A 16,976-nucleotide genomic window follows, 5' to 3' on the forward strand; every position below is an offset into this window, starting at 1 on the left:
CTTCTTGACCATATTTCCCCGTGTGATTTTCTACTGAAACGTAATGAAAACGTTCTGTTTGAAAAACAAATTGTGACAGGCGATGAAAAGTGGATACTATACAACAGTGTGGAATGGAAGAGATCATGGGGCAAGGGAAATGAACCACCACCAACCACACCAGAGGCCCGTCTTCACCCAGAGAAGGTGATGTCGTGTACATGGTGGGATTGGAAGGGAGTCCTCTATTATGAGATCCTTCCCAAAAACCAAACAATTAATTCCAACAAGCACTGCTCCCAATTAGAACAACTGAAAGCAGCACTCGAAGGAAAGCGTCCAGAATTAATCAACAGAAAATGCATGATCTTCCATCAGAATAACACAAGACCGCATGTTTCTTTGATGACCAGGCAAAAACTGTTAACGGCTTGCTTGGGAAGTTCTGATTCATCTGCCGTATTCACCAAACATTGCACCTTTGGATTTCCATTTATTTCAGTCTTTACAAAATTCTCCTAATGGAAAAAATTTTAATTCCCTGGAAGACTAGTACTGGTAAGGAAAGGTTTTTCCAGAGGAAGTAATCTTTTGACACAGCAGTTAATATTTCTTGAAATTAGTCCAGAGGAAGAAATTTACTCAAAGCCATGTACAAAGATAATGAACCAAGTATTATTTATTACAGTGATGAATTGGAAACAGCATAACTTTTTAACAATATAAGGTTGACTTAATGACTTATGGCATAGCTATATATTTTCATATTCACCTGTTAAAATTGTATATGTAGTATCCGCTTAGAGCTTTTAGATTCCTTAACGTAGTACCATTAAGGGAGATTACAAGGATGCATACATGCTAAGTATAATGTTACCCTATAGTTAATACATTCAATGGTATGATGCTAAGAATTCTAGGAGATCCCTGGTGACTCCCATATTTCTCTCCAGTTGAAAAGTGATATGTAAATTCTACAGTCATAGCTTCATTCCCTAGTTGAAGAATTTGGGATTTGCTGCCAATTAAAATATAAATGTATTATTGAGGAGTACCACCTTGAGATTGTCTTTTGAAGGTATAATGGGAGGCTTCTTTGGTCACATGTCACTTGAAAGGGGTTTGGTAACCTACTACTCTTTTCATCATTCCTGAGCATCAGTCCTACCCTTATAAGTACTTGGAAGGGCAAATATGGTTCAACTTAATATGAAATTGTCCATATTCAAGTATATTTGATCCATAGAAATAGGAATTTCATATGGTGCAAATTGGTTTCTTATGAAGTAAGGGGATATGTGGTAATCTGCTAACATGTGTAAATCAGTGAATGTAAATGTTTACATTGTTTTTTTTAAATTAATTTATATATTTTTGACTGCGTTGGGTCTTCGTTGCTGTACACGGGCTTTCTTCAGTTGTGGCGAGCGGGGGCTACTGTTCGTTGTGGTGCGCTGGCTTCTCATTGCGGTGGCTTCTCTTGTTGCAGAGCATGGGCTCTAGGCATGCGGGCTTCAGTAGTTGTGGCACGCAGGCTCAGTAGTTGTGGCTCACAGGGTCTAGAGTGCAGGCTCAGTCGTTATAGAGCACAGGCTTAGTTGCTCCATGGCATGTGGGATCTTCCTGGATCAGGGCTCGAACCCATGTCCCCTGCATTGGCAGGCGGATTCTTAACCACTGCGCCACCAGGGAAGCCCCTAAATGTTTTAATAATAAGGTCTCGTATAATGTATGTTTATAGATTATGTAGAGATAATTCTCATTTTAAGAGTTTATTGTCCAACTTGTATATTTATTTTTAATTTTTGAATTTTATTTTTTTATACAGCAGGTTCTTATTAGTTATCCATTTTATACATATTAGTGTATATATGTCAATCCCAATCTCCCAATTCATCACACCACCCCACCACCCCTCCCCGCCACTTTCCCCCCTTGGTGTCCATACGTTCTCTCCATCTGTGTCTCAATTTCTGCACTGCAAACCAGTTCAACTTGTATATTTTTGGCGCTTTTTAACATATTGCAAAATCCTATTTAAAAAATTCATTTTTCTTCAACATGGAACACTTTACCTCAGAGAAAGTCACCCAGGTTTCTAGTAGGTTTCTAGTGGGTGACTTTGAAAGTGGGTGACTTTCATCTCTCATTTTACATGGAAAGCCTGTTCAATTTTATTTTTCTCTTCACACACACAAAATTATTGATTTCTATTATTTGTATATAAAATGATTAATTTTTTAACTGTCTGATTTTGTATGAAACTATTCAAAACAATTTTATTTTTACTTATAGGTCTCAATTTATTAATGATGCATACCAGGAAGTACTGGATCTACTATTGCCAGTAAATCTTGAGGTGATTGTTGAGCGAAATTTATCCTGGGAGTGGTACCAGGAAGTTCCTTGTTTTAATGTAAATGCTCAACTAAAGCCCATGGAGGTAACTTTTGGATGCTTATTGATTCCTGTTTTGTTTGTTAAAAAATATTGCTTGGGGACATAAGTCATTTTGTGTGTAGAAGTTATATATTAATTACCTTGGTCACAAATGAAATAATAGCATACAACCTAGAATGCATTGAATGTTGGTCACTCATTTATTCAACAAATATTTGAGTGCCTACTGAGTGTTAGACCCTGTGCCAGATATTGGAGATGCGGTGGCAGAGAAGTTGTGATATTATCTCTGGCTTCATGGAACTTACCAGTATAACGCAGGGGTTGGTGGTGGTGGTTTGTCCAGAGGTGAGATAGACAGTAAAAAAGTACACAGGCACACAATTAAAATAGTTATAAATTATGGTAAATCTCATGAAGGAAACAAATATTAGACATGGTGCTGTAAGTAGTCAGTTAGATATTTTAATAAAGATGTTAGTGGAGAGGTCTAAGGCTGGAAATAATGATTTGGAAATCATCAGATTATAGATGGTATTTGAAGCTATGGGAATATATGAAGTAACGTAGCAAAGGTCCTAGAAGAATGGAGTGGTTGAAGATGAAAATGGCAAATGGTTAGTAATTTAGACATAACTTTACTTCCCTGTTGGTTGATACCGCGTCACAGATCTCCAGTGTAACTATCCATAAGTTCGTATTTTTACCTCTCGACTGGATGGAAGTCAAAACTCTATCACATGTTTTGCTAAAGTGACAGCAACACACACTCTTTCTGGAAGATTTCTGTAAGAAACCTACTTAACAGATTCTCTTCCCTCCCTTCACCCCCCCGTTTCCCTTTCTATTTCTCCCCATAAAAATTATATTCAAAAAGAGAAAATCATCATTTTAAAAATTTCAGATTTTTAACTTAAAAATGTATTTAAAACTTAAAACATGATGATCTCATCTCAAGATCTTTAAACTCTGTGTATAAGATCATATTGGACTCCTTAAATTATAGGTGGGCAATATCTTCTTAAGATACATAATTGAAGTCTCTTTGTATTGGTAAGACAACAGTTAGAAACTTATAAAACATAAGTAGCAAGTTCTACCTAGCATACTGGGCAAATCTTCTCCCCACTGGGCCCAGTCATTAGGCAGATTTGTATGGGGCGGCTGGGACACCATTTTCCTTCACTCTTCTCCAGGGAAAATCCATGCAGAATGTTCAGATGATGTTGCAGACCTTCTGCAAATGCCCAGCTGCCTTCCAGGACAGATCAAATTGGGTCTTCCCCTGCAGTGATCTGTCTGAATAGTTAGCAGCTGTTGTGGCTCACCCCCAGGTTCACACATTGGAACCCTCTTGGACATCAGCCTCTGCATCACAAAGAGGCTAGAATCTGTTACTCTAATGCATCCAGGCTAAGTGCTGCAGTTTGTGATTTTTGACTTGTCGGATGTTCGGTGGTAGCATACACAGCCAGTCCTGAAATGTAGGAGCCACAGACCAGTATTCCTTGAATCCTTACAGTTCTTCCAGCTTCCTGCACTGAGCTGTTGGCAAGAGTGAAGAATAATGATTAATATCAGTTATTTGGGGGATATTCAATATACATGCACTAATTGAAAGACTATGGTTTAGAAGTTATAATATTTAATCTCATTTTATTAATTTATATGAATATACTATTTTTGCAATACCTGCTACATAATAATCACAAAGTAAGTGTCATGAATAAATGAAAATTTAAAAACAAAACATAAGTAGCAGGAATAAGGTACACATGGAGTTAATCTTAAAACACTAGATTAGTTTCTTTTGAAATGCAGTCAAAGGAAGCCCGATGCAAATAAAACTGTTAAACTTTGTGGAATTAAAGTTATCCCTTTGAGGTTATTAGACATATCAATTTAAAACTCACAGGTCTTTTTTTTTTTTTTTAACTGAATTGCTGTTGTATTAGAGTTCTTCAGAGAAATAGAACCAATAGGATATGTGTGTGTGTGTGTGTGTGTGTGTGTATGTGTGCGCGCGCGCGCACTCTTGGTCTGGATGCGTTAGACTGACTCCTTGAAGACTCAGTTTTAATCTTTCCCTGACTCTGAAGTTGAGGTCCAGGGGGAGTCGAATATGTGGTCCCCTAAGGTGGGCTGCAACAGCTGCTAACTCTTCGGGTGTCTCTTGATAGGGGAAGACTCAATTTCATTCTAGTGAATCTGCCCCAGAAGGCAGCTGGGCATTTGTAGGTGGTCTGCAGGACCGTGTGTGTGTGTGTGTATTTTTTTTCTTTATATATATATTATATAATATATACATATATTTATATATATATTATATAATATATATATATATATAACATCTAGAATAATATTTGACTAAATCTCTACATACTATGACCTAGTCAGGTTGACATAAAATTAATCATCACAGCTTTCAAGACAGGTATTATGCTAGTGGTTTTAGGCTAAATTTGCAACACATGGAGTTTTGAGTTAGTGTGTTGCATTCTTTAAGTGGACTTAAGCATGATACTTAATCATTTAAGCCTCACCTTCTTATAAAATCAGGATTATACTCTTTACACCTAGGACTTTTGTGAGGTTCAGCTAAAATAATTCATGTAAAATATACTGTAAAATATTTTCAATTGTATAAATTTATTATTTTTGATTATTCTGTATTTGTAAATTGAGATGCTTACTAACCAAAAAAATACAAAGGCGCTACATGAATACTTGAAAATGAAAGTTCATTTTAACGGTTTAAAATTAGTAGGTTAATTGCTACATTCATAACAAAAAACCTTCATCATTCATAGCTTCATTGATGCTGACATTTAATTTAGTTCTGTATTTCACAAGGTACTGAAGATCACATGGTCATTTCAAAAATGGAATATTCAGTTAGTAGAATTATCTAATATGTTAAAAGTTGGGTTTGTAGAGGATTGAAATGAAAATTGTTTCTCTTGTATGAAAAATTTTGACTGCATGAAATAGTAATGTTAAAATGAGCAAATCTTATTTTTTAACAGTTCATTCTTAGTCAAGAAGACATAGCAACTATTTTTAAAACATTACACGGCAACATATGGTATGAAGAAGGTGATAGTGCCTCATGTGGAGTAATGAAAGATCAGTCTAGCATTACTAGTGGTGCTACTAATGCTTCACACCATTCAGGAGGTATGTGCTTAACCTTAAATTAGTCCCCCTCCTCTTTTCTTCTTTCCTTCTATCCTTCCTTCCATTCTTCCTAGTTCTAAGTTTGGGTAAAATAAGATTTATAAATCTTTTTTCTTTAGCTTATCTCATTCAGGTATTTCTGATTTGTCTGTTATTAGTCATTCTGTTGATTTTTTTCTTTGAATCAAAATTTCAGGTCTTGTTGTGACAAAATTCCTTAGTATGTATTTATTCTTGTTATCCCAACTTCCCTGTAAGTCCTTATTTTCAATTTTTCTCTTCATCCCCTCCTTCTCCCTTATTCCTAGTGCAGCATATGTTCCAGATGGAATATTTTACATTAATATTAGTATCAAAATATTAGAGATGTCAAGAGAGGATGATCATTAGTAAATGATGAATTTCAACAAATAATTAGAAGGTGGATGGAATAGAGCAGAGGGAATTGTAACTCAGAAGAAGTCTGCATCCAATGTTGGATTTAATTTATTATGTAGAATCCTAACTAGGTGCTAAGTTCAGCACCAGCACATATAGAGAATTGGGTTAATTAGAACTGCTGAGATGATTTTGCTTCACTAGAATAAAGTTCTCTTCATTCTGGCATTTTGGGGAACCCCAAATCTGCCTACCTCAAAGTGAAATCTGCTAGTTCACAAGACCCACTCTTGCAAAGCACTAATATATTGCACAGCTTTTCCAGTCAGGGAGAATCCCAGCAAAGAAACAACCTACATTTGTAACATTACCGGAATCCTCATTCTTACTAGCTAGAATAACCAGCCTAGTCCTTTATTGTTAAATATTAATGGTCAGATATAAAGAAAATCACAAGAACCTAAGCCTGAAAGCAACCAAGATAAAGAGATAGTGTTTCCTGAATGAAACAGAAATAATTAAGGAAACAAAAGAGAATGTGAACAAACAGAAAACAAACTCTAATTCATAATCAGAGGATTTTGAGAATATAAGAACCAGATCCTACCTTCACTATCTTCTGCCTTTCCAAGATAAGAAAGAGTTCTTGGAAACCAAAAATATGATTGCCGAAATTTTGAAACAAAACAAATGCACAAAGCATGGGGTTAGCATGTAAGTACTGAGTTGGACTGTATGGTTAATGTAATCTCCTATGACATAGAGGAAAAATAAGCACAGAGATGGAAAGTGATATAAAACTTAAGAGTGATAGAGCTTTAGTTCAAAAGGTCCAATTTCCAGAATAATAAGTATTTTAGGAGAAAGAACTGAGGAAATGGAAGAGAAGAATCTTTCAAAGAAATAATAGAAGAAAACTCTCCAGAACTAAGTAAATATTGAAACAAAATCTTGGATGTAAAGAATCTACCAAGTTTCAAGCTGATTGAAGAGTCCCCATGCAAACACATGTTCATGAAATGTCAGAACAACAAAAGTAATATTTTTAGTTGAAGAAAAACCAGGCTGCCTATTAGGGCTTGGGGGAAAAGTGGCTGGAATCAGATTTATCATGAATGAAACTGGATGGGATGGGATGGATGGAGGATGAAAGACAATGGAGTAAAATAGCCAAATTTCTAAGGAAAGTTATTTTGAAGTTAGGATTCTATATATGGCCAAACCGTCATCTAAATGTGAAAACAATAATTTTCAGATTTCCAGTGACTCAGAGTTTAGTTTCTTTATACCCATTCCTAAAGAAATTATAGGTATACCTCATTTTATTGTGCTTCATTTTTTATTGTGCTTTTCAGATACTACATTTTTTACAAATTGAAAGTGTGTAGCAACTCTGAGTCAAGAAGGTCTATCAGGTTCTCATTAGTTGTCTATTTTATACATATTAGTGTATATATGTCAATCCCAGTCTCCCAATTCATCCCACCCCCTCCTTCCCCCCTTGGTGTTCATACATTTGTTCTCTACATCTGGGTCTCTATTTCTGCCTTGCAAACTGGTTCATCCGTACCATTTTCCTAGTTTCCAGATATATGTTTTAGTATACAATATTTGTTTTTCTCTTTCTGACTTATTTCACTCTGTATGACAGTCTCTCGGTCCATCCACGTCTCTATAAATGACCCAATTCCATTCCTTTTTATGGCTGAGTAGTATTCCATTGTATATATGTACCACATCTTCTTTATCCATTCATCTGTCGATGGACATTTAGGTTGCTTCCATGACCTGGCTATTGTAAATAGTACTACAGTTAACCTTGGGGTGCATGTATATGAAGAGTTGCTCAACTTCACTAATTATTAGAGAAATACAAATCAAAACTGCAGTGAGGTATTACCTCACACCAGTTAGAATAGGCATCATCAAAAAAATCTACAAACAATAAATGCTGGAGAGAGTGTGGAGAAAAGGGAACCCACCTGCACTGTTGGTGGGAACGTAAATTGGTACAGCCACTATGGAGAACAGTATGGAGGTTCCTCAAAAAACTAAAAATAGAATTACCATATGACTCAGCAATCCCACTACTGGGCATATACCCAGAGAAAACCATAATTCAAAAAGACACGTACAATTTTGTTTTTGTTTTTGTTTTTTTAAATAAAGTTAAAGGGATCAATTCACAAAGAAAATAAAAGAAATCTAAATGTGTATGTGCTAATAACAGAGCTTCAAAATATATGCAGCAAAAGTGAGAGAACTAAAGGAGGATATACACATATACAAAATCATAGTTGGATAGTTAGCACACCACTCTTAGTTGATAGAATATAGACTAAAAAATCAGAAAGAATATAGAATATTTGAATACTGTTACAAAACTTGACCTAATTGACATTAATATAATACTTCACTCAACAATTGCAGAATATACTTTTTTTTTTTTTTTTTTGCGGTAGGCGGGCCTCTCACTGTTGTGGCCTCTCCCCTTGCGGAGCACAGGCTCCGGAGCACAGGCTCAGTGGCCATGGCTCACGGGCCCAGCCGCTCCTGCGGCATGTGGGATCTTCCCAGACCGGGGCACGAACCCGTGTCCCCTGCATCGGCAGGCGGACTCTCAACCACTGCGCCACCAGGGAAGCCCCAGAATATACTTTTTTTAAAGGACTCCTGGAATATTCACAAAGATAGACCATTGGGGGGAGGGAGGGGCTAAAGTTTTCTGACCACATGGAATTAAGGTAGAAATCAGTAGCAATTGGATGTCAAAAAAGCTTGAAATACTTGGACATTAAACAATTTCTAAATAAGTGGTTAAAAAAGAAAAACAAGGGAAATCAAAATTATTTAAACTGAAAAATAATGAACATAAAATGTCAAAATTTGTGGGCTGCAACTAAAGCAGTGCTGAAATTTTTGTAGCTATAAAGGACCATACTGGAGTTAAAAATCAAAGATAAAATCTTCTACCTCAAGAAACTAGAAGAAGAGCAGATCAAACCCAAAATAAATAAAAGGAGGAGAGTAATATAGACAACAGTAGAAATCAGTGAAAGAGAAACAGATAAGCAGGAGAGAAAATCACCAAAGTCCAAAATTGTTTTCATTGGAAAGACTAATGAAATTGATAAATCCTTAGCAAGACTGATAGAAAACAAATTATCAATATCAGAATTAATTAGATTGCAGTAGTTCACTACCAGGACAATAAGGGAATATTATGAATAATTTTGTGATAATAAATTCTAGAGCTTATATGAAGTGTAAAAATTTTTTGGAAAAAAGAATTACCAAAACTGACATAGGATGAAATAGAAAATCTGAGTAGCTCTGTATCTATTAAAGAATTGAATTTCAGTGGTGAATTTTATTAAATATTTAAATAAGAAATAATACCAGTGTTAAACTCTTTGGAAAATAGAGGAGGGGGGAACACTTCCTTAGACATTTTATAAAGCAAGCATTACGCTGGTACCAAAAACTAAAATCAAAAACAAAACAGAAAAAGCCACTTCAAGAAAAGAATATTGCACACCAGTATCCCTCATGAACACAGGCATAAGAATTCTTAACAACATATTAGTATACTGAATCCAGCAATAAGGATATAGGATATTTCATCTTGGCCAACTGAGAATTATCCCAAAATTAAAAGGTGGTTTAACACTCAAAAATCAATTAAGGTAACTCACCAAATTAATAGAGAAAGGAGAAAAAGTTATATCACCTCAATAGATGCAGGAAAAACATTTGATAAAATTCAGCACCTATTTGTGATAAAAACTAGAAATGTCTAAAAAGGCATACTTAATGATGAAGTAGAAAGTTTTCCACCTAAAAAAGGAACAAGGCAAGAATGTCCACATTCACCATTCCTGTTCAGCTGGTAGTCATTGACAGAGCAATATAGCCAAAGGAAGATTTTTTTTTTTTTTAATATCTTCTCAGCCACACCACGTGGCATGTGGAATCTTAGTTCCCCACAGGGATCAAACCCACGCCCCTTGCAGTGGAAGCGCAGAGTCTTAACCACTGGACTGCCAGGGAAGTCCCCAAGAGAAGGATTAATATGTCTACAGAGTAGAAAGAATTAAAAATGCCTTTTTTCTCAACATGATTGACTACACAGAAAACCCTAAGAAATCTTCAACAAATTCCTAGAATTAAATCAATTAAGCATTTTTAACAAGATACAGGGTTAATATATAACAATTGAGAAATAGGACTTTAAAAACTATTTGCAATAGCATCCGAAAACATACTTAGGAAGAAATTTAACAAAATTATGCAAGACTGCTACACTGAAAGATACCAAATACTCATGAGAAAAACTAAATGACCTATATATATGAAAATGTATGCCATGTTTGTGCATTGAAAAATCTCAGTATTGTTAAAATATCCATATTGTTTAAATGTCAGTTCTCACCATATTGATTTATATATTCAACATAATTCCAGTCAAACTTTAATAGAAATTTTAAAATTACTTTAAAAGCTTATATGGCAATGCTAAGAATCAAGAATAGCCGTGTGTGTGTGTGTGTGTATGAAAGAAGAGCAAAGATTTACACTATCTAACTTCACAATTTACAATAAATCTTCAATAATTAAGTTAGTATGTTATTGGCATAACATAGACAAATAGATTTGTAAAACAGAACAGAATGTCCAGAAGACATACAAGTAAACTGGTACTCAACAAAGACTGGTCAGTAGGGAAAAGATAAACTTTTAAACAAATGGTGCTGTCATAACTAGGTAAATGTAGGAAAAATTGAACTTGTCCCTTCACACCACACACAAATTAATTTGAGATGGATGAAAGGCATATATTTGAAAGCTAAAACTTTTAAACTTCTAGAAGAAGGAACATGAAAGAATATCTTCATGGGATAGCCAAAGATTTCTTGGATAGATAAAAAAGCACTAACCATAAAAGAAAAACTTTATAAAGTAGACCTCATCAAAATGTTAAACTTCTGCTCATCAAAAGATAGTGTCAGGGACTTCCCTGGTGGCACAGTGGTTACGAATCCGCTTGCCAATGTCAGCGACATGGGTTCAAGCCCTGGTCCGGGAAGATCCCACATGCTGTAGAGCAACCAAGCCCATGCACCACAACTACTGAGCCTGCACTCTAGAGCCCGCGAGCCACAACTACTGAGCCCACGCACCACAACTAATGAAGGCCATGCCCCTAGAGCCTGCGATCCGCAACAAGAGAAGCCACCACAATGAGAAGCCCGTGCACCACAGCGAAGAGGAGCTCCTGCTCACCACAGCTAGAGAAAGCCCGCTGCAGCAAGGAAGACCCAACGCAGCCAAAAAAATATTAATTAATTTTTAAAAGGGGAAAAAACTGATAGTATCAAATTGTGAAAGATTGGGCTTCAGACTAGACGAAATATTCAAGATGCCTTTATCTGACCTTGTTCTTATATCTAGAATACAGAACTCCTTGAAATTAGTAACTTTTAAAAAAACAAATGACCAAAAGATTTGGATACTTTAGAAAGGAAAATAGGTTAAATGAACAGTAAGCACATGATAAAGTGCTAACATAGTTATTTATCAGGAAGACTTCCTTTTACCAGAGTAAAGTTTAAAAGACTGACAACACCAAATGTTGATGAGAATGTGAGACAGCTGAAACTCTCACATGTGGCTCTTAGGAAAGTGAAATAGTATAACTACTTTTGACAAAGTTAGGCAGTTAATGTATACCTACCCTATAACAATTATAAGCCTAAGTATTTACTCCCACTGCACCCCAAAATAAGTGCATATATACACAAAATGACTTATTTAGGAATATTTACAACAGATTTATTCATAATAGCTTAAATCCGGAAATAACCGATATGTTCATCAGCACTAGGATGGATAAACTTTATTTTCATGCAGTGCATTTTCGGAGTACATAAAGAATGAGCTACTGACACATACAGTAACATGGGTGAATCTCAGAAATATTAACTGAAAGAAACTAAACATGAAAGAGTATGATATATCTTACTGCATTTATACAGAATTTAAGAACCAACAAAACTAATCTAAGGTGATTGAAATTAGAATGGTAGGGAGGTTGCGATAGACTGGGAAAGGGGTGTAAGGGAACTTTGTGGAGTGATGTGAATGTTCAGTATCTTAATTGGAGTGTTGGTGACATGGAGGTATATATTTATCAAATCTCATTAAATGTTTCAGATAAGATCTATACATTTCACGGATGTAAATTTTACCTAAATTAAAAAATAAGTTACCTGGAATGGTGGTCCTTGTCTCTGGAGTCTAGTAGAATGAGAATTAGGAATTGCTATGTTTTTATTATATGTCCATTTAATATGTACCATGTATATTATAATACCTTGTCCCAAAATATAAAACGTAGAAAAGATTGAATTTTGGATCCTTTTGTTTAGTGGAACAATTTTTTAAATGTCATCTAAAGTATCTTGTTTGGTTTTAGATTTTGAAGTAAAATTTAAATACCAAACACATATAGCAGGTACTCTAGTATGCATTTTACACATGCTGTTTTGCTTAATCTCCAAAACAAACCCAGTGGTTAGTTCTTTTATTCTTGTTTTACAGAAATTAAACCAAGAGTTTATTAAAAGTAAACCAAGAGTTTAATTAATACTCTCAGGTTATTATGTAAAGAATCCTAAGCCAGGAGTTAGTGAGTTCAACATCAGAATTTTTAAATTTTTTGGAAAAACATTATACTATACCCATTTATTTAATAATTATGTTAAATCTAGTTTAGGTCTGTTTTAATGAGTTCTACCATTCCTGACTTTCTTCTTTTGTCCAATAAATTTAATTTTTCCAAGGAACAACTGTAGTGACAGCTGCTGTGGTAGAAGTACATTCACATGCTTCCCAAGTTAAGACAACACTAAATATGAGTTTCAGAACTGATTATCTCACCATGGTACTTTATAGTCCAGGTCCTAAACAGGTAAGCTGAAGAAGAAAGAATATATATTCTCTTGTTTCCTATATTTTGGAATATCTGTTCCTCTGAGAAAAATTGTTGATCTTTTCACTTTAATAATAAAATAATTTTAACTATTTGCCTTTTAAAATGAGTTGTCTTTCCTATAGCCAGTGATATGAAAAATAAAATTTTAAAGTTAATATTTTTCATGCCTTTCATTATGAGCTCTTTGGAGATAGAGAATATGGTATTTCATGTCTTAAAATATGTTTTAAATTTATGTTTTTGTGTAAAATTTTTATTGATTTCCTCTTCCACAGACTTCCTTTACAGATATTCGTGATCCTTCTCTGAAACTTGCTGAATTTAAGTTGGAGAATATTATAAGTACTTTAAAAATGTATACAGATGACTCAACATTTTCTTCCTTCTCATTAAAAAACTGTATTTTAGATGACAAAAGGCCTCATGTCAAGAAGGCAACTCCTAGGTAATAGTATTCTAAGTTTTTACTTGAGAAATGGTTGGTATATTTTACAGAACTTACTCCCAAAGTTGCATGTTCATTTTCTGGGTATTTACTAAAATCTTCAGAGCTTCAATGCAGTTGAATCCATAGTTTTAAGCCAACATTTGAAATGCCCTGGTTATGTGCTGTTCTTGCTGAATGGTTGATTGATGAGTTATATAGAAATAATCAGTGTAATTAAATCGGTTTTTAAATTAATCTGTATTATCTAAATTATTAATCAATGCAAATTGTAATGGGAAATATATGAAAAATTGAGAAAAAAATATGCTGAGATTCAAAATTCTGATAATTTCTTAAGGATATACTTCCTAATTTATGAAACAGTTGAGCTCCCAAAGTCTGTAAGTTTATTATTTGGAGTACTTTGTGATCTTACTAAGAGAAATGACTTCAGAATGCTGGTTTGCTGTCAGTGAAAGGGATAAGAGGTCTTTGAGTTTTACTGGTGTGTTTGATTATTTGTAAGATACTCATAGGAATTGTTATTGTTGTGTTTTTCAGAATGATAGGACTAACAATTGGGTTTGACAAAAAGGACATGATGGATATAAGGTATAGGAGAGTCAGAGACGGTTGGGTGGCTGATTTAGTCCTTCAAGAAATGTATATTTGTGCAAGTGTGGAATTTCTGCTGACAGTTGCAAATGTCTTTCTTGAGGCCTACACTACAGGCACTGCTGTAGAAACCAGTGTTCAAACATGGCCTGCTAAAGAAGAAGGTTAGTTATTGGCTAAAACATTTAATATCTGTATTATTGAAGTGCTATAATAGAACTTACCTTGATTAGCCTTCTAGATAATGAGGTTAAGTGGATTAATAAGTTAAAAATCTTTATTTTTCAGAGGTAAAAGGAAAACTTAAATGTGTTTTCTGATAAGAGGTACAGTTTGCATATTTTTCAAGGTGTAAATATGTATTGGGTTCAAAAATTATGAGACCTATATTAAAATAAGTAACTGTACTTCTTTGAAGACAGTAATTTGAAAGAATTCGTTGGAAGAAAACGGAGAGAGAATAATGAAACAGCCACTCCTTTTCATAATTAAAGATAGTATTTTAACTTAAAGTCCTCTTTTATTCTTGTTATATTCAATATTTATAATTTTCTATTATCTTTTACATATTTCATTCATTGTGGTATAGTAGAAAGAGTGTCAAGCTGAGAGTTAGAAACTAGATTTATTTCCAGCTCTGCCATTAAATAGTGGAGATTTTTCCCTACATTTTGAAATATTCTTATGGCTATACCTTCTTTAAATGTTATACCAGGAGAGTTGCAGTAAATTCCTTTGGGACCTAAGATTCTTTTATTTTACTTTTTACTTAGAATGAAAGTAACATTTTCCTATAAATAATAATTTTTCATAAGTAATGTATATAAGAAAGATTTATACCTATTTTAAAACATTGTTTTTATTTCTATTTTAGTACTTGTACAGCAATCAGAGAAGTGGGAAATTAATATTATTATTAAAAATCCTGAAATTGTGTTTGTGGCTGATATGACAAGAAATGATGCTCCTGCCTTAGTCCTTACAACACAATGTGAGATTTGTTGGCAAGGTGACTTTGAAAATAATACAATGACCGCTGCCATTAAAGATCTCCAAGTGAGAGCATGCCCATTTCTTCCAGTCAAGAGAAAAGGAAAAATCACTACTGTGAGTTTACTATTTACTTATCAGCTTAATTGTAAACTATTTTGTATTTAGTGTATGTCATTTAAGAAAGTGCCTACATAGTTTCCAACCTTACTCTGTAAAATACCTTTCTTTCTGCTTGTAGAGCCTAATGTAGATTATTATTACACCAGCTTTGAAACTCTTTTTCATTTTTCCAGTTGTTCCTTATTGTTTTATGTGTTTGTGGAGATAGTCTCACTAAGAAGTTGCTTGCATCTAGACACTTCTCAGTGAAGACTTTACTTTGACTTTCTGACCATATCAATTCCACACTGCTTTTAGGCCTTTAAGACTTTCTACCAATTGTTTCTGGTGCTGTTTCAGTTTTATGATTTTTAATTTTTTTCTCCCATCTAGACATTTTTGCTCAGACACGTTTTTTGCTTTTCTCCATATGGCTTATTTGTACCATCAGCCATTTGTTTTGACATACTTCACATTTGTATTTTATTCTCTAATATCCTCTTGGCCTTCCTCCTCTTCATAACTGATTAAAATTCATTTCTTCAAAGACGTCTTTTCAAGTTAACTATCTGACCCCTAGTACTCATATAAAACGCTTATAAAAATATTTAGGCTCCTGCAGGAGTAATAGAAGTATAAATATTCTAAGTATTCACAACATAGAAATATAAGATGTAATTTTGTTAAAAGTAAATACCTATGTATTGGTTAGGATATAGGAGAGACTGTTTCCCTAGTTTCCAAGGCTGATGGCTCACCTCTAAGCAAAGAGAAGAAATAAAAAATGAAGGGCATACTGATTCTCTTTTAGGTTATACGTAGATATTTTACATGTATTTTTTCTATTCACAGTCTTTTGGCTTGAATGTAGCTGTATGACCACCCTTACCTTCAAAAAAGGTTGGAGAATGTGGTCTCTTTTCTGAGCTTTGTTATGGTCAGATGAAACTTCTGTTACTGTGGAAGAAAAGGAGAACAGATAACAGGTGGCAACTAGAGGGTTTTCTTACAGTCCACTCAAAGGTTTCTTCCTTTGTTTATACAGATAATCCACACTTGTCTTTTCTCACCCATAGAACATATTCACTTCTTCCTCAAGGGATAAGATCTCAGCTCAGAGTTCAAGATCTTTAGGTGACAGTTTTCTCTGTTGAGTCTGCTTGTGACTTCTTTTGATCTGGCAGTATATTAAGTACTAGACAAATAAGTTACCACTTTTCAACAGGCACACACTTCACCACTATCTACACAACCACTAGTATAACAGTGGTGTAAGGACAGGATAATTGCAATTTAAAAACGCATTCAGAAAAAGAAAGAATGGGAAACACTTGGCAGTCATTGATTCATAACAATTATCATATCCAGCTGAGTGGAATTGTGAAAACTTTAAGCTCCAGCAGTGGAGTAAATTCCTTGGATAGCCCGTGTTGGAGTCTTTGATTTTTTTTCTCTTGAAAGAACATTGTCCTCATTTTCTCACGTGGCTCTGGCTTTCCCCTCTGAGAGGTTTTTTTTTTTTTTTTTTTTTTAAATCATTATCCATTGTAAACACATCTGAAGTGGCTGTTTTCTTTTTTTTGGGAACTGAACTGTTTTCACAGCTTACTTCCTGTTGAGTTTATTACTTGGAGATTGTTTTAGCAGTTTTAATAATAACAAGCTTTTGTATGCCAGATATTGGTCTCTTTGGCAGTCCTTAGTTAGTTAAACGTTTAGTTTGCCACCTCGGTGGTTCCATTTGTAAGTAACCTTAATATCCAAAGCTACTATTTATTTACAGGGTGGTTTTTTTGGCTATAGAACTCTTGTTTTATTTACTAATCTTTCATCTGCCTATCCTCCCTTCATCCTGACTTATAAAGGCTACTTTAACAGTAGGTTTGGGGGAGGGGGATAGCCACATCTGTTATC

The 16,976-nt window shown here is 34.5% G+C and overlaps 1 protein-coding gene across 1 annotated transcript in view; it reads left to right on the top strand.

The window, feature by feature from the left end:
- Positions 1 to 16,976, top strand: part of VPS13A (vacuolar protein sorting 13 homolog A) — a 265,502-nt gene that overhangs the window by 145,175 nt on the left and 103,351 nt on the right. The window contains 6 exon segments of the mRNA XM_079706494.1: positions 2,275 to 2,422; positions 5,406 to 5,556; positions 12,777 to 12,904; positions 13,204 to 13,373; positions 13,917 to 14,134; positions 14,845 to 15,077. Of these exon segments, the coding sequence (XP_079562620.1) occupies positions 2,275 to 2,422; positions 5,406 to 5,556; positions 12,777 to 12,904; positions 13,204 to 13,373; positions 13,917 to 14,134; positions 14,845 to 15,077 (1,048 nt within the window).

Source organism: Hyperoodon ampullatus (assembly GCF_949752795.1).
Source record: "Hyperoodon ampullatus genome assembly, chromosome: 6".
Taxonomy (NCBI): Eukaryota; Metazoa; Chordata; class Mammalia; order Artiodactyla; family Ziphiidae; genus Hyperoodon; species Hyperoodon ampullatus.